General features: G+C 58.2%; 6 protein-coding genes across 6 annotated transcripts; 1 reads left to right on the top strand and 5 right to left on the bottom strand.

The window, feature by feature from the left end:
- Positions 1 to 747: 747 nt before the first annotated feature.
- Positions 748 to 3,180, top strand: BXZ73DRAFT_92822 (FAD/NAD-P-binding domain-containing protein; the record flags this gene model as incomplete). The annotated part of the gene is made up of 8 exons (XM_048026492.1): positions 748 to 954; positions 994 to 1,188; positions 1,245 to 1,443; positions 1,852 to 1,960; positions 2,016 to 2,148; positions 2,209 to 2,700; positions 2,780 to 2,854; positions 2,986 to 3,180. 8 exons carry the CDS (start codon positions 748 to 750, stop codon positions 3,178 to 3,180), a joined length of 1,605 nt encoding a protein of 534 aa, XP_047872571.1.
- Positions 3,181 to 3,835: 655 nt separating this feature from the next.
- On the bottom strand, positions 3,836 to 5,379 carry BXZ73DRAFT_106648 (uncharacterized protein; the record flags this gene model as incomplete). The annotated part of the gene is made up of 3 exons (XM_048016678.1): positions 3,836 to 3,877; positions 3,939 to 4,321; positions 4,377 to 5,379. The coding sequence occupies 3 exons, from the start codon at positions 5,377 to 5,379 to the stop codon at positions 3,836 to 3,838; spliced, it is 1,428 nt and encodes a 475-aa protein (XP_047872570.1).
- A 3,412-nt stretch (positions 5,380 to 8,791) lies between these two features.
- On the bottom strand, positions 8,792 to 12,234 carry BXZ73DRAFT_106646 (uncharacterized protein; the record flags this gene model as incomplete). The annotated part of the gene is made up of 11 exons (XM_048016677.1): positions 8,792 to 9,084; positions 9,146 to 9,300; positions 10,074 to 10,189; positions 10,359 to 10,490; positions 10,554 to 10,771; positions 11,154 to 11,285; positions 11,341 to 11,347; positions 11,412 to 11,435; positions 11,491 to 11,599; positions 11,662 to 11,784; positions 11,942 to 12,234. The coding sequence occupies 11 exons, from the start codon at positions 12,232 to 12,234 to the stop codon at positions 8,792 to 8,794; spliced, it is 1,602 nt and encodes a 533-aa protein (XP_047872569.1).
- A 5,814-nt stretch (positions 12,235 to 18,048) lies between these two features.
- On the bottom strand, positions 18,049 to 19,090 carry BXZ73DRAFT_106644 (uncharacterized protein; the record flags this gene model as incomplete). Its single annotated transcript, XM_048016676.1, has 7 exons — positions 18,049 to 18,174; positions 18,231 to 18,281; positions 18,347 to 18,496; positions 18,555 to 18,633; positions 18,704 to 18,878; positions 18,923 to 18,985; positions 19,039 to 19,090. 7 exons carry the CDS (start codon positions 19,088 to 19,090, stop codon positions 18,049 to 18,051), a joined length of 696 nt encoding a protein of 231 aa, XP_047872568.1.
- Positions 19,091 to 19,646: 556 nt separating this feature from the next.
- On the bottom strand, positions 19,647 to 20,326 carry BXZ73DRAFT_106643 (uncharacterized protein; the record flags this gene model as incomplete). The annotated part of the gene is made up of 5 exons (XM_048016675.1): positions 19,647 to 19,766; positions 19,828 to 19,875; positions 19,931 to 20,077; positions 20,139 to 20,214; positions 20,286 to 20,326. The coding sequence occupies 5 exons, from the start codon at positions 20,324 to 20,326 to the stop codon at positions 19,647 to 19,649; spliced, it is 432 nt and encodes a 143-aa protein (XP_047872567.1).
- Positions 20,327 to 21,358: 1,032 nt separating this feature from the next.
- On the bottom strand, positions 21,359 to 21,822 carry BXZ73DRAFT_106642 (uncharacterized protein; the record flags this gene model as incomplete). The annotated part of the gene is made up of 4 exons (XM_048016674.1): positions 21,359 to 21,392; positions 21,464 to 21,605; positions 21,680 to 21,730; positions 21,786 to 21,822. The coding sequence occupies 4 exons, from the start codon at positions 21,820 to 21,822 to the stop codon at positions 21,359 to 21,361; spliced, it is 264 nt and encodes an 87-aa protein (XP_047872566.1).
- Between the last annotated feature and the right edge of the window lie 32 nt (positions 21,823 to 21,854).

The raw sequence follows: 21,854 nt of genomic DNA, 5'->3' as shown, positions 1-21,854 counted from the left end.
CGACTAGTAGTGTGGGGCAGGCGGGAATTTGAGTCAGGAAGACTCGGCACGGCCCCCCGGATCAGTCGAGTCTGGGAAACTGATATTCCGTGAGGGACAGGTGGCATAGTCTGCGCGCGTCGCCTGCCCCTTCCGTCCATATACCCTTGCCTGGCTTGACCCGGTCGTACCAACGCGCGTCGCCTGTGGGGTCCCATCTCGGATCACCACGCTCCCCATCCCCTTCTACATCCACGTCTAGCGTTGGCTCGTCGCGCTCTGGCGCCCCGTCCTTCGGGACAGACAAAGCCACGTACCCCATCCCCTATGCGCTGTCGGCGATCCCGCCGTGGCGCGATTCGGTCGTCTGAACGATTCGCGGCGCCTGCGGCCGTTGGACTTTCTGCAACTACCTACGCGGTGCAGGCCCGTTACATAGCACATGTAGTCAAACGAATCCGGGATATGTTCTTAGCTGTGTAGTTACACGCGCATATGTGACACATAGGGATAGAATGATAATAATAATAATAATAATAAAGCAGACGGACTCAACTCTCGACCTGCAGGATGATGCGGACGCTTCTCGACCGGCACCGGAGCGACATCTCAAGCCCACTTTGTTGGAGACTGTGTCTCGCTGTCCACATTGGTGAGCGTGTTGAGCGTACTGTCTGAGGAGATGGATGCTGATTTGGGTCCGGATCCACCACTGTTCGTTCCACGGGCTCATGGTCTACGTGCGCCGCAGTGTCGTGGTCCGCGGAGATGGCGTCTTTGATAAGCTTCAAGCGCATCCCTGCTTCCTTTCCTGGACATGCCTCTCCCCGCTGGCTCCACCGTGACCTCCCTACTGGCCCTCTCCAACGCCCTCAGCCTGGCACCGTGAAGACCGTTGCCATCCTCGGTGGAAGCTACGGCGGGGCCCGCGCTGCCGCTATCCTCGCCCAGGGCCTCCCCCACGGCTGGCGTCTCGTTCCCATCGACCGCAACTCGCGCATCAACCATCTTTAGGTCCTCCCCCGGTACGCCGTCCTCCCCGGCCATGACTCGCACAAGGCCTTTATCCCCTACAACAACGTCGTCCTCCCTTTGGGCACCGGCTCCACCCTCGGCTCCTTTGTTTCTGCCGCATACACGGACCCCGCACGCACGGTCCTGCTACACGCATCCGTGACGTCCCTCGCGACACACACCTCACCCTTGACCGTGCCTTCCCGGAGCACGGCGTTTCCGAGGCCGACCGGACCCTCCACTTCGACTAGCTCATCTATGCCCTCGGCTCGCACCTCCCCTCGCCCATCAACCTCTGGAACCCCGCCGCGGAGAATGTGGAGAAGGCGGAGGTGCTCGATGTCGCGCGCGGCACAAAGGAGGGCGGGGTCGCGTTCCTCATGCAGTTCCAACTCCGCGTTTCGCGCGCAGCTTCCGTCCTGGTCGTCGGTGGGGGTGCCCTCGGTATCCGTGAGTACTCCTCCCTTCCTCACGCGCACTGTCCCCGCATTCCCCCCTGCCCTCCGCTGCGGTCTCCACGTTGGTGAGTCCCCACGAACACCCCGCCGTGTGGTTCGATCGCCCGCAGCGTCCGTGTCCTGGCGCCCGCAGCTGGTAGCTTGCCCGGTGGCCAGTCGTGAGCGTTGGCTCCGCATTTATGCGTACCACGGCACTCGAAATGCCGTTGAGGCCGCCGCGACGACGTTCTGTATGCCGCGTTGGCTATCCCGGACGCTGGCTTGATTCCTGGACCACCTCTTGATCGCGTTCACGCGGACGTCTTCATGGGTGTGGTTCTGGGTCACTGTCGTCATATCTGGCTGGCCGGATCTCTACCCCGCGTTTCCTGGTATGCTAACCGTACCTGCTCTCCTCTAGATGTCGCCGCGGATATCGCGGGGATCTATCCAGCCATCAATGTCGCCTTACAACACTCTCGTCACCGTCTCCTGCCGAGGTTTCACGAGTCGATGCACAGCGAGTGTAAGTGCGACCATTTCTCATGCAACACGGTTTACCAACGACTGAACCTTCATCTCTAGCCTGTCCGCTCTGAACGTTTGCACTATCCTCGGCGACCGCCTCGACCTCGCCTCACTCCACGACAACAAGCACTGCAACGGCGAGCGCGTCGTCCACACACAGACCGGACACAAAGTACAGGCCGAGCTGGTGGTAAGTACCCTCGCCGGTATGATCGACTCCATTCCTATACTCATCTTTGTACGATTGTAGCTGCTCTGCATCGGCCAGACCCCCGACACGCAGCTCCTCCGCGACGCCTTCCCTCAGTCTGTCGTCGCCGATGGCCCTGACAAAGGGCTCGCACGCGTCCGGCGCACGCTCCAGCTCTCGGAGCCCGTACACGAGTCCGAACCCCCGACCGCTGTCCACGACTTCTCCATGCTCTCCGTCGTGACGGCCTCCACCTCTGCCGGACCCTTGTCGACAGAGCCCTCCCCCGCCAACGTCCCCTCAACCGACGCGTCCGATCCTGCGACCTCCGCTGATGCGTCCGAGACCCCGTCACAGGCGGATGAGGCGCAGCTCGAGGACATCGAGGACGCGAGGACGCGCCTCGCGGCGGCGCACATCTTTGCGATCGGGGACTCGGTGGACGCCCTTGGCGCGGTGAACGCGGGGCACAATGCGTTCTTCCAGGGCGAGGTCGCGGCACAGAACGTCGTCCGGCTGATCAAGCGGGATGAGCGCGAGCAGAGGGCCGAAGTGGAGGTTGCGTCCAGTAGGTCGGGCAGGACTGGGAGGATTGGAGGATGAGATGGAGGAGGCCGAGGCGCATGAGTAGAAGACGGAGGAGCAGAACCTCGCGCTGGAGAAGTACGCCCTGGGCGCGCCGGCGATCAAGGTGTCCCTCGGTCTGGTGAGTATCTTCTCCTCCCCACTCGCGCTTTCGTTCTGCACGCGACCCCTCCTCTTCGGGTTCCGGCCTGTCCTACGCTTCCCGCGTCCTTCACTCGCGTGCGCCGTGCTGACTGTGCGCGCCTTCCTCAGCCAAAGTCAGTCTACCAGTACCAGGGCGTCATCGGCACGCGCGATCAGGAACAGGCCGACCTCGACATCCACATGATGTGGCACTACTTCGGGTATGAGGTCGAGCGCGGGGACCTCGACGCGGACCGCCCGGACGAGGAGATCCCAGGCGCGGTGCCGCGACCGGTGTATACGACGAAGGAGGTCAAGGCGTGAGTTTGCAGCTGCACTTTCCGGATCGGTGCGATCGGAGACAGGTGTAGACCCCGGACGCCGGTCCTTTTGTAGCTCGGAAGCTGTAGAATCGACTGCGTGTGTTTTCTCTCTTGATTATCTTGGCACTGCGTCAGGCTCTTTGGCCGATCCATCCCTTCGCGTAGTGGACGACAACCGTTCGCTGTTTCCTCAGGGGATGTCGGAAGTGGTGAGTCGGCACGGCCCGTTACTGCTACGGTGAAACTGACTGTTCACGCTCCATACAGATGAATGTTTGAACTGTGACATTGTTATGAGGCGGGATCGAGTCTGGACAAGCCGCACATAGATGAAGCATTCTGGGTTCCGGTTCATTGACGAGTCCTCTTCCACCGATATCCGTCTGCCTCTGTTTACTCGCGCGAGGCGCCATGCCGCCGCCGCCGCGTCGGCCGTCGCGCGCGAAGTCACGCCCGCTCTCCGAACACCAATTCGTTTCGCTTTTGTCCGGCACGGTCGTCCACTGTTTTACGGGGATCCCGACGGAATGTGGTAAGCCCCCCTTCGCTGGTAGTGCTCCTGTACATTTGCTGATCAGCCCGTGTGATATGTGCGAGACACCCTGAGGACGAACCTGGCCGTCATGCCCGACGTTTCTACGGAGAATCAGATGTGCTCACGTCGCCGCGAGCAGCGTCCTCCGTCGTCCGGGCAGGTTCTGCTCGTGAAATTCCCGTCCATACCATTTTCCATTGACCGCTATGGATGTAAATCCTCACGTCCGCCTGTCTACTGCTGGGAGGCCACGCGCTGGCCACGATCTCCGCCACGTGCGTCCCCAATGCGTCCGCGGCCTCGGGTTCCATGACGACGTCTTCCTCCGACTCTGGGTTCTCCGTTCTTAAATAGAAATACGCACGCTCTACGCATTCGAATGCAGCACCGGAAGTGAGCGCTGCGAGTTTGGCGATGTCCGCGCCCGATGCGCTCGTTAGGGCGACGAGGGGCAAGGACAAACCGATGCGGCACAGATGGGTGCTGTTCGCTCGCACTATTCCGTCCGCGATCGCAAGGAGAGTCTCGGTCGTGGCTGCTGGAAAATCGAGGCTGACATCTTCCATATTTCGCAAGCTAGACAGCAAGCTAGACAGGAACGATGGGTCTGTATTGGTACTGTCAGCATGAATCAGGGCGTGCGAGGGTGCAGATAGACGTACCGGCGTGAGAGGGATGTCCAAAGTAGAGGTTTTTGACGAAAGGCAGCAGTTTTGAAAGGGCAGCCGTGCGCAGAACCAATGCGAACGGACTCGAAGTTGGTGGATCAAACAAATGGAAATCAAAGGTCCTGAGGGAAGTGCATGAGGGAGTGCTTGCGAGGTAGTGTAACAGGATGTGACCACAATCACTCTCCGCTCCCTGGATCTTGAGGTGTTGCAGAAGTGGTCGTGAAGATGGGCGCAATATTGCTGTGGTGTCGACAGGATATATGGGGAAGGAAACGTCCTTCGTGGTGAGACTGCTCAACCTGGGGAGCGCAGCCAATGTACGACGGAAGAGCGTGAACGACGGAAATTTGCTGTCCGATAGCTCCAGCGTTGTTAGATGGGTGAAGGCTGAGAGACACGCAGCTGCGTGTTGTGCTTGAATCCTAGAGTCAAAGGCGAGACCAGACATGTGGAAGATCCGAAGGGTGGGGACGCGTTTAGCCATGCAGGCGAGCAGTGTGTTCCAGGATGACGAGCGGCTCTCTCCCTCGCTATCTACCGCCACCGAGAGTACCTTGAGTCGCAGAGATGAAGCCGGCGGTGACGTAGGAGCGTCACTGGCGAACAATACATTGGCTTCCTTGATTTTGAGTGTCTGGCAAGTGGACTGGCGAAGGACATCCCTACTTGCAGGCAGCCAACCGTGGGAGACGAGGACGCAGTGAAGAAGTGTCGTTGCGTCCAAGTACGGACTGAGGCATCGGATGATCATGTCCCAGATCTCCGGAGGGAGACGGGGAGACGATTGTGTGGGGGTGTTGGCGTGAGGGTCTTCGAATGGCACGGCCCTGGACCAGAGCGGGACGAAAGGGTGGATGTTGTTCGCGAGGGATACCATCACTGTCGCGCGAATGATGAAGTCCGCCCGCACTCTCTCCAGTGCATCTAAGACGCGTTGTGCCGCCGTGATCGCGGTCGGGGTGGCTCCGTCGCTCTCCTCAGCGCAGCCCTCCATCAGGAAAAACCCAAATCTATAATGAGACGTTACTGAGGCTTGTGAGGGCTAATGAGCCGGATTATAGCGTTATTCAGAAGTATTATTATTCGCTTACCCATCTGCTAATGAGAGAGCATTACACGGAGAAGGAAACATTAGTCGCGAGAGCAGGCCCTCACCAGGTGCATTTATTCTCACTCACATCCATAGATCACTGCTTCAAGCTCTGGATATCGAGTAGTAGCACTCTTCACACATAGAATATAGCGCAATCATGGATGAGCATTGATTCAATCTAGACCAGACCATAACCCAGCTACAGCGACATAGATGTACATATCAACGACTGAAGATGATGCGATATAAACGGTACTGTAGGTGCGCGCATAGAGACGGAGAAGTGCGGGGTCGGAAATGCGTGAACGGGGAGAATGGATACAAAGACGAAAAAGCCGCATACTAACGAGAGTGGGCTGAACCTGGCGCGTGCACGCGAGCGGCACGGCACGGACGCCGCATCCCGAAGCACATGTGTAGCGATAGACAGTCCGATTGTGCAAGTGCCGGCGCACACGGTCTTGTCGGAGGTGAGCCTCCTTCGTGAATGGCCAGTTGGGCGCGCGCGCGAATACAGTGGTGTCAGAAACGACCACTCGCGCTGCCGCGACCAACGCGCACGCGCAAGGGCGGCCCTCTCAAGCCTTTCGCGCACCATCCATCCGCCGGTCCTCTCGGGGGACCAAATCAAGCGCGCCATGCTCGACGGTGCACGAACCGGCGCTCTCCCCGTCTGCGTCTGGATCTGCTCCCGCCTCTGCGTCAGGGGCAGCAGCGGGTGGGCCGTCGACCTCGGAGACGACAAACGCGCCCTCGAGAGGGACCGTGTGCGCGCTCACGCTCGCATGCCACGCCGACCGCTCGCTGACGATGTACCCGCGGAAGACGGTGGGGAGGACGCTGGTTCGGCCGTCAACGCCATCCGTTGGCGGGACGTGGATGTGGACGAAGACGATGATGCAATCCCGGGGGCGGACGCGGCCGTGGAGCGCGCACTTGCGCCAGGCCAGCGCGTATCATACACGCGGGATTCTGTCATGCGTGGGTGAGGGCATGTATGGGGGAGGAAACGGATCAGCAAAGCGGAGCGGACAGAGGGAAGTACAATGTCTCACCTGTGACAAGGACGTTTGTGATCCTAGACCGCATCCACTAAATGACCATGACCAGGTCCGTCCGGGCTCGCTGCGTGTGTTGTCCGGGTCGTGCGTTTCGTCAGCCTTGTTCAAGACGGAAACCAGCGCACTCTTCAAAGCTTCAAATCCAGAACGAGCCCTGTACGATATGACCGGCCAACGAAAGTGGACACACGCCGCCGGCTGCGCTCCCCAAATGCAGCGACGATACATCACGGTGAACAGGGACACAGGCAGGGGGTTGTGACAGGGGCACTCACAGATTCCCAAGATAGATGGGTGGTCCGCCGTGGTCGAAGACTTGTTCAAGGCCTCGGGCGGAGGGGAAAGATCAACGGCAGCGCGAATGAGACCGACCTGGCAGATTAGTAGCCTAAGGGAACCCACGGAAGCGCGAGTACCTGCGGGGGCGCGCGGCGGCGAAGAAAGAGCTCTGGGGCTCCTTGTCGTCCTCAAGGCCGCGGAGGAAAAGGAAGCAGGGTGTGGCTCGTGAGGTGTGCGAGGTGGAGGCCTAAGATTCAAGAACCAGGCAGCGGAGAAAACAACGATGGGGAGTTTGACGGAGGAGGATGGAGGCGGAGGCGGAGATGGTGGAGACAGCTGGCACCGAGCCTCGGGGACGCGCGTCGCGTTGGGAATGGGCGCTCAGCGCTCAGTGACCGCGTCCCGTGATCGCGTCCTCGACGCCACATTTGTGAGTCGAAATGTTGTCCGAACGCCCATCCAGTCTCCCCTATACAGCACCCTCTTCTTCTGGATATAAGAGTTGCTCAAGCTCACGTCTTCTCGCTTCCTCCGCACTCCCTGCCGCATCTCGTTCCCAGACCCCGCGCGCTTTTGCGTACTTCGACTGCCACAACCACCATCTACTAGCTTCGTACCTACCTCCATCACCTTGGCCTCCCTCTACCTCCTTCGACGACGAAAATCCCGCCTCCCTGTGCGCGAGGGTCATCAGGTCATCTGCGATCTGCGACAACACCTGTTCCAATAAGTAGCATCGTCGTTCAAGGCAAGTTCGCGCTTCGCGAGGCCAATCAGATGGAGCGATAAATGTGCTCCTGCCTCCAGCCGCTGCTCAAAATCAAGCTCGCGGCCCTCAAGGAGTTTGTACAAAAGATCCGGCGCGACTTCAAGGGTTCCAGGCCATATCCTCGGTACGTTCTCCCATCACCAATGCCTTCCACCGCCCTCTACATTGTCATGTCTGCGGCACCTGCGTTCACAAACAAGAGACAGAAATCACCCTCCACTTCGCCGCCCTAGCCCCTTTCCCATCCCGTTTCCGTCCACACCGTTGCCCGGCCGTACAGCGCGAGATCCTCGCGTAGCTCGCACAGCGCACCCGGTACTACCCGGAGTCGTCGATGTCGACGTTGATGTTCCCCACGTCGAGCATCCCCATCGACCCCGTTCTGTTGCCAGGTCCCTGTCCCTCAAGAACAGATGCTGGGCGCGAAGATGGGGCACGATGTGGTCATCGACTCCCCGCGGCAACGCTTGGGCGAGTGCGACTTTCTGATACTCCACCACAGCTACTAGATTGTCTATGTGCTCGTGCGCGGTTTCTGTGGCAAGCGCAACAGCTTCTTCCGCATTAATTCGATCCTCGTCGGCCGTGACGCCACGCTCAACACCTACACCCAGCTCGCCCCGGGAACGGCCATGCCCGATGGCGCAATGTACGGCCCGAACATATTCTCGGATGATGACGACTCCCTCGACCGCCACGTGCAGTACAACCACGCAGCGCTCCTACTGCATGTTTCCACACCGACTGCATCTGCCCAACACGAGCCGCACACTCAATCTACGAGCAATGCCATGATTGGCACTGCGCCCGACTCGAGCTACGCGCCACTGAACTCACGCGTCTACTAGTCAGGCTGCACCGTCCCCGCCTCGTTACCCACCGCACCCAGCCCGTGATTGCGTCCGTCGCACATCGCAGTACTTAGACCACGAAGCAATCGCATTTTTTGTCCGTTCCATCTATGCGTGCTCATGTGTGGTGGAAGTCAGCCATTACTGTTGCTACTACTTGTCGGGATCGAGTCGAAAATATCATTATCGGCTACCTACATGTACAGATATCCATCACACCCACTCAAACATGTCAAATTATACCTCATCCACCCAATAAGCGGCCAGAAGGAAGGAGATAGTGTCTGTAAACTGCGGTGAGTTGGAACAGCGGCAGTATTTTCGCGTATATCGGCTTACCAATATTTTACCTCTCAATAGGGATTTGGGTTTTTCCTGATGTCGACGATCAGGGTAAACGTGATCGTCTCCAAGCCGGCAAAACGACTGCGTCCGATCAACCTGGCCAGTTCCGCGAGCGTCGTGAGGGACTCGACCGCGCGAGAGAGCGCGACTTGAGGAAGGGCGAGTGTGAGCTTGCGCAGCTCTGGGATGTGCCCGTGCCCGAGTGTGCGTACGAGCGTCAGGAGGTCCTTTGGACTGCCGTTTGTTAGACAGAGTGTGAGATCTTGCAAGTGATCGAGGCCTGGACGTGAGGATGGAAATTCTGTGGAATGGGTCGCCAAGGTAAGCGGGAAGCGTCACAAATGCCTGAGCCGTGTACTGACCGGAATCGTCCCAGTCATATATCTCAATGAGGAGTTCGCTTGTTGCGCGTAGGAGCTTATCAATAGCAGTCATCACCTTCACGGGGCCGTCGCAATTTATCCTTGTGAGCTGCTTCATGAAGACGTGAATGGCGATGGAGTTTCGTGTTGATGTGCTGGCTAGCCACTTCAACAATTGTCCTGCAAAGTTCAACTCGTCGGACTCCGAATCAATGTGTATTTCGAAGTGTTGAAGTGCTGTGGATGCTTCATAATATACATAATCAGTGTCCGTCGAAGGCACAGCATATCGGATGCCTCGGACACGGAATGTGTACAAGGTCGGAATGGAGGTGATGGTGCGACAAAGGGATGAGAAAGAGGGAAGCATGCAGCATATCAGGCAGAGCGCGGTGACAGAGGTGGATGTCGAGACGGCAAGGATGCTTTCGTGGGGACTTGCAGTCCAGATGATCTTCCCCCGGACCTGGGAGGAGCGTGATGAGCCATGAGAGCGATAATGACGTTGAAGAACAGTGGTTGTGCGGTGGAGGGAGTCCAGCATAGGCCTCGAGGTACACTGGCACACCTGTGGCATAATAATACTCACGATTACATCTGCCTGTTCTACTGTGAGCTGTGTCTCTCTGGACCACAGAACGTGTCTGCTTGCAGGGAGCCACGTGCGGGAAACGGCGGTGCAGGCGTAAAGCGTCTGTCTATCGTTGCGGGGGGAAAGGTGTCGGATAATATTCTCAGAGATATCCAGAGGGACGCGGGGACAGGACCAGCAGGATTCGATGGCCGACATGGCGGGGAGCGGGCAACTTGGGGGAGAGGCGGGTTATGCGGATTATGATTATCGTGATTGTGCATTGATTGGCCCGTGCACATTGTCGCTTTCACACGCCGGATTTCCTCATCGCGAAACGCCCGCGAAATAGCACACGTGTGAGATTGGAGGAAGGTTATGGCGATGGCCTTCAGGCCGATGACCGCGGGTGATGCGTCGATGAGCGCTATCGTGGCCAGACGCGGCACAAACGGGTCCTCCGTGACCATCGACTTCCATTACACCACATCAAAACCAAGTCCACACACGCTGCAGCACACCGTCGCTCTTTCGGAGATCATGAGGGGCGTCCCCATAGTCACCATAGCCGTTCGGTCCCACACCGGTACATGTCTTCACTGCATTCAAGCGATTCTCGCATCCTCAGCCTCGGAAACTCACATCACCGCCGGAGACCTGCCCTCCCTTTCCGAACTGCACGGAACGGCAGACCTCGAGATCTCGATGCACAACAGCACCAACGCGGGCTTTCTCGCGGTCCTGCGCGCCATCGCAGACGGGACCAACGATGCGCTGCACGACCTCATCGTCGGCCCGCCGCCGCCGCGTATTTCACCGGGAGCTCGCGACGCGTACCCTCTGCGCTCCGCCCGTCTGTCTTCGGAGCGCGAGCGTCCGCGTTTTCATGGTAGAAGGGGGCGCGGCGAATGCAACTGCGATGCGACCAAGGCCGGACGTTGTGGTGACTTTGGGGGCGGCCCGCGCGTCGTGGAGGATTTCGCGAGCGTGTTGCCCCATTTTGTGCGGGCGACGAAGGTGGAGGTTGAGATCGTCGGCGAGGGGGAGCGTTGTGTCTGTCGAAGCCGAAGAATCAATCAGGGGAATGGCCACAGTGCGCGATCAGATGCAATGGGCCCTCACGTGACGGCGGCGTCAAGAGGTGCGCAAGATCCGTCGTTGTTCCATGCAACGGTACTGCACGAAATAATGACTGTATAGGCGGAAGCGGAGTTACTAGTCAGTGCCTGAGACGCGAGATCAATAAGATCAGAGCTCGCGAAGACGGATGGAAGAGTGGAATATGTACAGAGAACGACATAGGGTACTCAACCGACTACATTGATACCCGCCTGAACACGGACACGAATCGATTTCGCGGAAGCAGGCGGCGGCTTGATCAGCCATTTCTGAAAGCCTTCGTCCATCCCTTCAGTGGCCTCCAGCTGTGCGCGGTACCCGGCATCGAGCTCGAGTAGGTAGCATACTTGGCGGGAGTCTCCTCGTTCGGCGCGTCGCGACCGACGTGGTCGAGAGTCGCCGCTAAGAACAGTGCGGGCTTCTTGATGTGCCGCTTCTCCTCCAGAAGAACTGCCGGAAATAAGGCTGTGAGATGGCGTATCAGCCGGACGACAGCCCGCGAGACTTGTACCCTTGTGATCGGCCAAGTTTCCATTGTTGGACCGGTGACGTCATTACTCCTTCCAGTACTCGTACAACGCTGCCGATGTGTTTGTATTCCTGGATGCACAGACGTCAGCCCTTCGCCAGTGGTAGCGCTCTGAGGCTGCCCTACATCTTCAGAAAGCCGGTTCGGGAACCCCGGCCGGCGGTCTTCTGCAAGGCTGGGGCAGAAGTGTTCGACCCACGCATCCAGATCAGCCGTGTAGAGTAGCTGCAAGAAACTGTCCATCTGACCACGAATGAACCATCGATCGCTGCGGCCGGGGGAGTCGTGCCAGCGCACCTTTTCCTTAACGAGCCTTGCAGCAGCGTGTGGCGGGTCAAGAGCTTCCCGTGCCGGAAGTGCTCGCTCCCGGTTGCCTTCTTGAGCGTCGCGCACATCTGCTCGAGGTCGACCGCATGCAGGCTGGGCGGGAAATACGCGGCCGCGAGTCACACGAACGCGCGGAAGTGATCCTAGCAGTGGTGAACCAGCGCCGACACAAGCGCGGTTCCTCTGACAGAATCGATGGCTTCAGAAACGCACGGCCTCGCGTATAGGAATAGAGCCAGACTGGACGCACCAGTCATATCCGATCGCGACGACCTCAGTGAGGCCCTCGGCGTCGACATGCCCCGGTCCACGGCAGTCAGGAACGACGGCCGTACGCCGTCGCCGAGAGGGGCGAAGTGGGCGACTTGGGTGGGCAGGAAGCCGTGGATGAAGAGTATCCTGAATGCAGGCGCTGGCAGATGTTCGCAGTGCGACGCCAGTCAGAGCGGCGTTGAAGCAAAAGTCCGTCGCGATCTTAACCTCGTGAATACTGCCTGGAGTATCCTTGTCAGTGCGATCAGTACGGGGGTTGTCGTGCGCCATCTCGGATCCGGAGACGAAGTACGGCCAGATGGTGCGGATGTCGCGGCCGATGAGCTAGAGTCTGATCTCGCGGGGCGATGGGTTCAAGGGACTGATAGGTTCAGCGATTCTGTGGACTAGCGCGGGCTCAGTGCGTTGCGAGAAAACGGAAGAGGAAGTAAAAAGCAGGATGTCTCGTGGAGCCAGGCAGCTTGGAAAGGGAGGAAAGGAAGCGCAACTTACCACGCTAAATGAGTATTCGATCACCATGGCCCCCTGGTCGAACCCGCCCAGGTCCAGGTCTTCCCGCTCAGGAAGAGCATCCGAATTGGAGCACCTCTGCAGCGAATTTCGTGCGGTTCGAGATGTCGCTGAGAACCGTGGTAGCGCAGCTCGATGTCGCCGAGCACGCGGCAGCATGCGTTCTGGTGGTATAGGTCTTCGCTGCAGGGACTCGGATAGGAAACAGGGTTAAAAACGCGTTCATCCAGCAAGGCCACCGCGCAGAACAGTGGGACCGGTGGACGGGCTTTGCGCGCGGGGAGGGGTGAGCCTCCGGAGGAGATCGCGGAGGCATGAGGGAAGGCCAAACCAAAGGGCCGAGGGATGTCGAGACGTCTGAAAGTTGGCGACACTGCTCAAGTTGGGAGTAAAAATATTAAAGTGACTGGATGCACTGGTCAACAAAAATAGGTCAGATTGGGCGTATACGCTCACCGTTGCCGGGCGTACATCCTCGTGGATCGCTTCTTGAACTTCGGGCAGGGTGGTGCCAAGATAGAGTACTAGTATTCGGCGTACGTGTATCTGACGGCATAGACAGAGCGTTCAAGGGTTGTAACGATGTGAGTCATTGCAGACGAAAACACAAGGAATGCGCTCAAGAGTGGCCAGCCGGGAAACAGAACGCGGCGTCAGGAGCCGGCCACGTGGCCGGACTCACGGACCGCCGCCCATCCCCGGGAGCCGGGAGCCGGGACCGTTTTTCGGGGCGGAATCGTGCTCAGTTGCATTCACCACCGCCGGTCTCTTCTTCCTCGTCCACCGCTGTCGCCAACCTATTTCGACCGTGTCCTGATCATGAGCTCCATTTCCAGATCGGCAGCAGCTAGCACCGTCCTCTCCATCATTCCCGGTATCCGTCCAGCACCCTCACGCGGACGTTCGAAGCGCACTTCCGCAAAATGAAGTTCCTTCGACGGATGTACTCCCTTATAGCCATGGCATGCTCTCTCACGGACCATCGGGTGTTATCAGTTTGTGGAGAGGGTAGGCGGGATTTCCGAGAAGGCGCGATATAGCAAGTGAGTAGCCCCTGCATATATCATGGCATTTTTGCGAACAAGCTCGCTTTTAGGTGCCGTCTCTGCCGGACCATCGACCTGGACGGTCGATGTGACAGCCCTCGTCGAAGGAAAGACCCCCTCCTCTTGGGATGGCCGGTATGAAACGTTCTCTGGTTCCTACGTCCACTCAGCCCTGGACCGTCTCCCCCTCTCCATGTCGCATGTCTTGTACCTCGCACCCCGGACCTCGCGTTTCTGCGCCCCCTGAGATACCGTCCCTCCTTCTACCACGTTCCCCTCGGCCAAGAAGCATGGCGGAACCGGGAACGATGCATTGTAGTCTCCCCGGGATCAACCCCGGGATCAGCGTTGTGACGTTTCAGTTTCTGTGCACCCTCTATGTGCGCTGAAGTACCGTACTCGAGCATCCTCGCCTCCATCCTTCTATTCCCAGTCGCTCGCGTGGCCGCTTTCTGACATCTGCATATAGTTCCTTTCCACAACACACGTGCTCTCCCGCCGACTCTACGTTCCCCCGTCCGTCCTTTCTTTCTTCTCTGCAAGCTCTCCGCCAACGATCCACGTCGGATCTTTAGATCGTCTGGCAAGATCCCGTCCAGGTATATTCACTCTCGTCACAACACACGCTGTCATCGACTAAGAAGACTTTATCCAGAGAGTCCTCAAGAACGCATGCACTGGATGGCCAGAGACGTCTTCGCCCTACCCTGGTCGACGGGATCGCGGGCCAGCGGCTACCCCTGTCTCTAAACCCCTTGCACACCAACATCATACCATTGCCGCTACCGCGTCAGGGCACCCATATCCCGACCTCTGTCTTCATGCCCTGGGAGCGCTCTATTCAAACACAGGGCGACGCACATGAGACGTGTATCCTCATCCTCATGAAGAGCCGCCACGATGGAGCACGACTCGAGAGACCGAAGGGGCACACACGTGTAACGCTCCACCTGGGGAGGATGCGGTTTCGCAGCCTGCGTCGCCGCCGATCGCAAGTTGCCAGGTCACGGGCAGCACGTCCTCCTCCGCCCTCAGCGACGCCCTCTTTGTGTGGATGCTCCGCTCCGTCGTAACTCCGCCCACGCTAGCTTCGCGCGGTGCCTCCTTCCAGCTCTACCGGTGCCGCGTCTTCTACGACTCGTTCCTGGTTCACTCGCACCATCCAAGAGCGACTTCTTCGCAGATATCGCGTCTCATATCGCGGTATTTTACGCGTCCGCGGCCATCCGCGCACGCGGATCTTTTCCTCCGCACGGGGTGGCTCTCGGACGCGACACCGTCTCAATGTGCGCCTTCGTTCTGATTCGCGTATTTGATCGCGCTGTGCTCCAGCAGGGTGTCGACGTGGTTTGAACGAACCGCTGTGACGCTCACGGTAAGGATTCCTCCGCGAACTAGCCTTTTCGAGCTTAGACTGACGTCCATGACATTATCCTGTAGACGTTTTCCTGGCGGAAGATCATGCTACATACGTGTCCTGCTAAGTTACGTGTGATACACAACAACACTGCGAGAGGCTCGACCACCGCACTGCCACGACCGCACGTATTGGCCGTTCACACCGAGAAGATTCAATGACGTTATAACATAAGATGAGTGTCCTCAAATGATCTTCCCGAGCACACGAAGTTTCACGCATCCCGGTCAAGTGCTTGAGAGCCGTCGCGTATAGCGTCATGTGCTGCTAAAGTCCCCCTTTGTTATCAGTATCATCGGTCCTTTATGCGTTTATCAGTGATCCATCTTGGACCGATCAAAGTGAAACTGTCGACGTGCATTCCGCGCCGCGCGGCAGTTCCGCTGGCTTCGGTTTCTGTGCATGGATGTATTCCTTCGTATCGTATGCATCTATGTATGCATATGAACTTTGATCCCCGCCGATACATTGCGTCTCACGCTAATAGCGGGAGCGCATAAGCAGACAGTGTAGGTGGATGGAAGATGACTCCGACATGCTGTTATGGTGGGAGTTTGTTTGTCATTGTGTTTATGTTCCGTTCCTTTGCTGACACGCTCTAGCCCCCATATCCCACATGATATCTGCACCTGTCAGCGTAAAACACATACGCCTCCGTTCCGCCTCGCTGCTCGTCACTCGGTGCGGACTCTCCGGATACGTCTGTCTTCCGTATGAAGGCAAGAGTCAAGAAAGGTGGTCGCAACCATCGTGGTTCCACGCGATCCGACTTCTAGCTCGCTCCAAGAGCCTCTAAGGTAACAGCTAGCCGCATCCGTATGTGCATCCGTTCTCCGAACTCTCTTTGAGGACACTAATGTCGTCCTAGGCTCGGACCATCATCGATGGGGCGATGGCTCACCGATACCGACACACCATATATTGGATGGCGTTGTGCAGGTTCCAGAATTCAGACCGCACACTTCATTGTTCACCTCTCCGACATGCGTCTTAACTTGATCGTCTCTGCACTCTTCGCAATCGTCGGGATCAGTACGTCTGTCAAGGCGTCCCCGGTTCCTCAAGACGCCACGGGTAAGCGTTTTCTGCCCCCACGTCGCCCTGGAACCTCACGGATCTATGGTAGGCGATGCCGTCTCTCCTCCCCAAGAGAATATGTGGCTCTGATCAAGCTACGAGCTGCAATAAAGGCGCGCTTAGCAAACGTATAGGTGAGCTCTCTGTTAGCATCGCTCCCGGGAGTGAACTACTTCTAATCTTCCCCGATTAGTAGAACTGCTTCTCTTGTACATGTATGACGTTCCGTGACGAATGACGGAGATGGTGCTGCGACAACCCCACGTCGCGCGTCGTCTGCCGGACTCGAGTCGACTTATAAATGTGTTCCTTTTTTCGCGTTAAGCATTGTTTCGTGCAGTTTCGTCGGATTATATTCATACTCGTCGCCAACTGCGCGTGCAAGCGATGACATTGAGGAGGCGTAGCTGTGACACACACCCGTCGTGGTACCTCCCACGATATAGCCCTTGTAACCTGTTGATCGTTCTGATTCGCCTTCCTCCACCCCGCTAGTTCTCACCTAAACGAATCTGACCCTCCATTTAGGGCCGCGCATGGGCGGAGTCCAAGACAGCCGTCTCCCGATCGACAGCTGTGAACGTCTAGTAGTGATGACTGTATACAGGCCTGTATGTCTATCGATGCTGGGACTCGCTTAACCTGTCTTCGCTCGACGCTCTAACATCCTTCCGATCTGTCCAATCCTCGCAATCGCGGAGATGAAATTGATTGACGACGACCAGCGCATGCGAGTCCATTCTTATTAACGACCATGAGACAGATGTCGGAATATGTTTAGAATGGGTGTAGATGACTAGGGTGGGGCGATGACGTTGCACTAGCGATGTTCGTTATCTGACCATCCCCGACGGCGGCGAGGATCATAACGAGAGCAAACGTACCTCGGATTGAACGAGCGTAACGAACGGACCAGCTCCGGGTGCGCGCGCTGGCCTTCGCCGAGGTCCCGTCGGCGCGCTCCACGGATGACGTGGGTCGCTGTTCGAGAACAGAGAGAGTTCATTGAATGAACGGACGGGGGGAACATCGATTCGTCGAGGGAAAACGTGGGTGGTGGCAAGGAACCTCGCAGACGTCAGAAAGTCACTGCGCTGGTTGGCGGCGAAGTGCATAGAGAATACACGGGAACCAAAACGTGATACAGGGATTGTGACAATGGAGTGCCTACTCGTCCGAACGAACCTTTTGAACGAGTTTGATCGTGGGGAGACTAGACCTTCCACTGCGGCTTCCGGCGCGAATTCTCGAAAGGTGGGTCCGGGGTGCGGAGGCCAACACACGCGACGCGGAGCGGAAGAGACGGACCAGGACTGAATGGGCGTCGACTCGCGGTAGATGAACAAGATTAACGCCGCGTGTTGCCGATCGTCTTCGCGCAACGTGAGATGGCTTCCGGATGATCCAGCGACGTCCGTGGCATGAGGATGCTTCTCGCTGGTGGTGTTCCCACTGCTACGACAGGCAACGCAACCGCGAGAGCCAGAGAACGCCTCATGTGCGGCGATGCCGCATCCAGGTGTGTGGGCCGGCAAAGACGGCACCTACAGGCGAGCTTGTTCGCAAGAACGCTATGATATGTGCAGGGTTACTCACCTGCTGTATCACCCCTTCTCGACAATCCCGCTCGCTCTCTCCACTAACTGACAGCACCTGAGCGACCAGGTCATGGCGCAAAGGAGTGCACCCGTCGAAGGAGCTTCATCTTGCGGAAGCACACTCGGGTGATGGCGGAGCGCAACCGCACTCCGAAAATTGATCGCAGGAAACGGCGGCGGGCGCGGCCACGTGACCGGTTGATGCGGTCGTCGACCCCGCGCGTTCGCGGCTTCAAGTTTCCGCCTGCACAGGGCAGTCGACAGCCAGACTCCCGCGTGGTCGTGAACTAATCCCAGGGGTCGTGATCGGCCTAACAAGACACTCGCGGAGACCAACAAGACGCCGAGGCAGATCGTGGGATGCTCAACTGCACTTTGCGCATAGATAACACTACACGGATACTAATACTATGTTCTGCACACAGTGATGACGCGCTCAAGCCTCAACCACTGCCTCGGCCTTCGGGTCCTTGAACATACCCCAAATGCCCCAGTCGCACCATGGAGAATGGAGGGTCCTATCACCGCGGAAGGTGAACCCTATCTTCTCGTAGACTTCGACCTGGGTTGACAGATTCAGTCCAGGCGCGCGACCGTGAAAACACGCGCTCGGCTTACGTTTGAGGCCTTCGTCGCAGTGAGCCCAACGTTGGCTCCTCTGTTGGCTGCCTGTACATGATCACGGACGTCAGCGCGCTCCAAACAGCACCGGAGGACATGGGAACAACGCTCACCTCTTCGAACGCCATTTGGAACATGCGCGTCGCGAGACCCTTCCTCTGGTAATCCGCGTGGATCATGGCAAAGTTGCACCAGTACGTGCTGCGCTCGGTCTCTTTGGTCCCGAAAATCTCATCGTTGAGCTTCGGCAGGTCGACCGTGTTCTGCGAGGGTAGAGTGTGAGATGCCTCGCTGATGCGACGACCTTGACGAGGAACGTACGGCCTGTAGGAAGTATTCCTTGGCATCTTCCGGCAGCTCGGCGACGTATTCGTACATGCCCATCTGACGCTGCTCTTCGCTGATGCGCGAGAGCACGAATCAGGTGAGCGATCGAGCGCGGGCGAGCATGAGAGCGGACGCACGTCGACATCACGAGCTGCCCCGGAAGAGTGAATAGCAAGAAGCCCACGAGCGTGCCGGACTCATCGCGGGCGATGTAGATATGGCCGACGCCGGCGACGAGGGTGATGGGGCGTATCAACAGCTTGACGAGGCTGGGGAGGCGCGTTAGGTCGCCTCCGGTGAGCGCGCAAAAGATTTTCTCTGCAAATGCAACGAGTGAGAATGGTGGAACATCGGCATACAACGGCAGTACTGGCCATCCTTCACGAGGGGAACCATGATGTCCGCCGCGTCTTGTGCTAGTGTCTCTGCGAAACGTCTGCATCAGCGAGTGATACAAGCCAACAACGTGCATCCATACCTGTCGGAGCCTCGACTCGCTCGAAGACGATGTTGGATGATGGGAGAGACATGTTGAAGACTATACTGCAACGAGTCGGAAGACAGCACGACGTCGTATAAATACGGGTCCAAGAGACGGGAACGGCCGAGCATGGAAGAGTCATCGGTTTCTCTTCATCAAGAACTGTGTCTGCGCGCGCCGTTGATCTGCGAACACCAGAAGCTTCCCTCTCGGTTGCGGATGAGACAGGGTCACCTCCCAACGTGAAACGCCCCCAGTCCATGAGACTTCAAATTCTGCCGATCCATGGGTAGTACAAGCGCTCGATGTTGTGTTCGGCAGTAGGGAGGAAGAGCTGGGCGGAGACTGGGAAGCGAACGCCTCGGAGGAACGGCGAGTGTCCACGCAGAAGGTGCGCCCCGCGCCGCACTCCCAAGGCAGAATACACCCTCTCAGCAGATGCGCCGACCACATGGGCGCGGCTTCTCGGTGACGTGAGTACATGATGAGCTCCACGAGCACCTACAAAAGAGGCAGTTCTAGCCAGAAAGAGGGATAATGTCAGTCTTCAAATGGATGGCGAGTATTTCTAGGTACAACGTTACAACGCACATAACTGCGACTTTTTACTCCTTCTCCGTGTGCTTGATGAACACTTTGAACTGCACCTGTTTACCGTTCGTCCATGTGACGGGCCCGGCACCTTGCATCGTGTACCCAAACGCTTCATATATCTTCTCCCCCGTCTGTATAAACGAATAGGGCGTCAGAGAAGCGCGCGGACGGTCAACGACAACACACGCGCACCCCGCCGGCCGTTGTCTCAAGGCAGCTCGGCACTTTCTCCTCACGCGCCTAGACGCAGCACCAGTGAGCACCCTCCGCAGTTCCTCAACGAAAGCGAACGTACCACGGCTTCGACAGCCTCGAGCAGAGCCCGGCCCGCGCCGTGCCTCTGGCAAGACTGCCTGATGCCGATCAGTTGGAGATGCCACGCGCCGAGCTTCACGCCCTCCCCGAGCACAGACTCGACGAGCGCGTCGTATTCTGCGAGAAACTGGAGGCGACCGCGAGATCATCGCACCGTGCTGACCGGTGGACGCGGAAGCGGAACGCACCTTCGGCCACCAGGTTCGGCACCTGTCGTCGAGCTTCGCCATGACATCGTCCCAGCCCGCCTCGCGTTGCTCTTTACTGCACAGTTTTTGCGGATGGGCGAGCGCGTCAGTAACCACCTGGCAGCAGACGCACACTCGAAACCTCACACTGCGGGCAGGTGCCCTATTTCCCACGGGGCGATAGCCATGTCGCGGCGGTGGTATAGGTTTCCTTTGTCTTGAATGGACACATGGCTGTTGCGCGACGCGACAGTTAGACTTTTGTCTGCCTTGCGCATCGCTACCCCCCCGCCGGATAGCTTTCCTTGCACATGACTATACCCTGGCTATACCCCGACTATCGCCCCACGTGATAGGTAGACTAGCACATGGCTGTCGCGTCGCGCGCGAGGTTGCCTGCTGCTTCGCTATCCCTCGACTACCTATTGCCTCGCGCACAAAGTCGCCTGCCGCTTCGTTATACCTCGAATATTGCCCCGCATGCAAGGTAGCGCTATGCTTCGATTATCCCCGCGCGTAGCTATTCTCAGGCCCAGTGACGGCGCTTATGGTTGCGGGTCAGTCCGCGCGCGCTAGCCTCGTCGCCAATGACAGCTCCACCACCTGGCACCATGACCTCGGCAAGTCCTCCCCCATCCCCCTCACGCTTCATCCCATCACTGAGCCATTCTTCGCGCGTGTGCATCGTGAGCACGTGCTGCGTGCGCTGCGGCGGGTGGTGTAGTGGTACGCGTGCCTGGAGGATGTGCTTGATATCTGTAGACTGCTGGATCGACTATACCTGATGGACCGCGGGATACTGTGGAGGCTGCGGTGGTCCTGGCAGGCGGGGAGGGCAAGGAGGAGGGCGTCACAGGGTGTTGGGGACACTGCATAGGAGCTCCCGGTGGCGAGTTATTGGGTATATAACGAAGCGGCAGGCAACTTTGTGCGCGAGGCAATAGGTAGTCGAGGGATAGCGAAGCAGCAGGCAACCTCGCGCGCGACGCGACAGCCATGTGCTAGTCTACCTATCACGTGGGGCGATAGTCGGGGTATAGCCAGGGTATAGTCATGTGCAAGGAAAGCTATCCGGCGGGGGGGTAGCGATGCGCAAGGCAGACAAAAGTCTAACTGTCGCGTCGCGCAACAGCCATGTGTCCATTCAAGACAAAGGAAACCTATACCACCGCCGCGACATGGCTATCGCCCTGTGGGAAATAGGGCACCTGCCCGCAGTGTCATGAGGAGAGGAACTTGAACCCCGGACCAAACCTGGCGCGCGAGACGTCAGCATAGCGCGCGACGACGAGGGCACGGGGGAAAAGAATCAAAGATGGACCTACCAGATGGCGACGCCAACGACGCCCTCCTCCGACATCTCCGCGATCCAGACCTCTCCCTCGCCGGTGAGCGCGGCAGCGAGGTGTGCGCGGTGCATAGGAATTTGGAGCGAGACGTCGTTCATGAGCGCGCCTGCAAAGTACCCTGCGTGGGGGGCACGTGGGCGTGTCAGCGACGGGGTGCTGCAAAGCGCAGCACAACAGGGGAAGGTCCCGTACTGTAGTTGAACGCGCCCGCGAGGACTTGGGAGTAATTCTGGATCTCCTCCTCTGCACGCGCCGGGTTAGGGTATGTACGAACAGGTCGAGGGGGAGGTGCGCTCACCAGAGGGGCTGGACACTTTGCGGACGGTGACGGGCATGAAAACGATAATGGTGGGGGTTGAGGATGGGG

The sequence above is a fragment of the Epithele typhae genome (assembly GCF_022376455.1).
Source record: "Epithele typhae strain CBS 203.58 chromosome Unknown BXZ73scaffold_87, whole genome shotgun sequence".
Taxonomy (NCBI): Eukaryota; Fungi; Basidiomycota; class Agaricomycetes; order Polyporales; family Epitheliaceae; genus Epithele; species Epithele typhae.
This window is presented reverse-complemented; position numbering and strand designations above follow the sequence as displayed.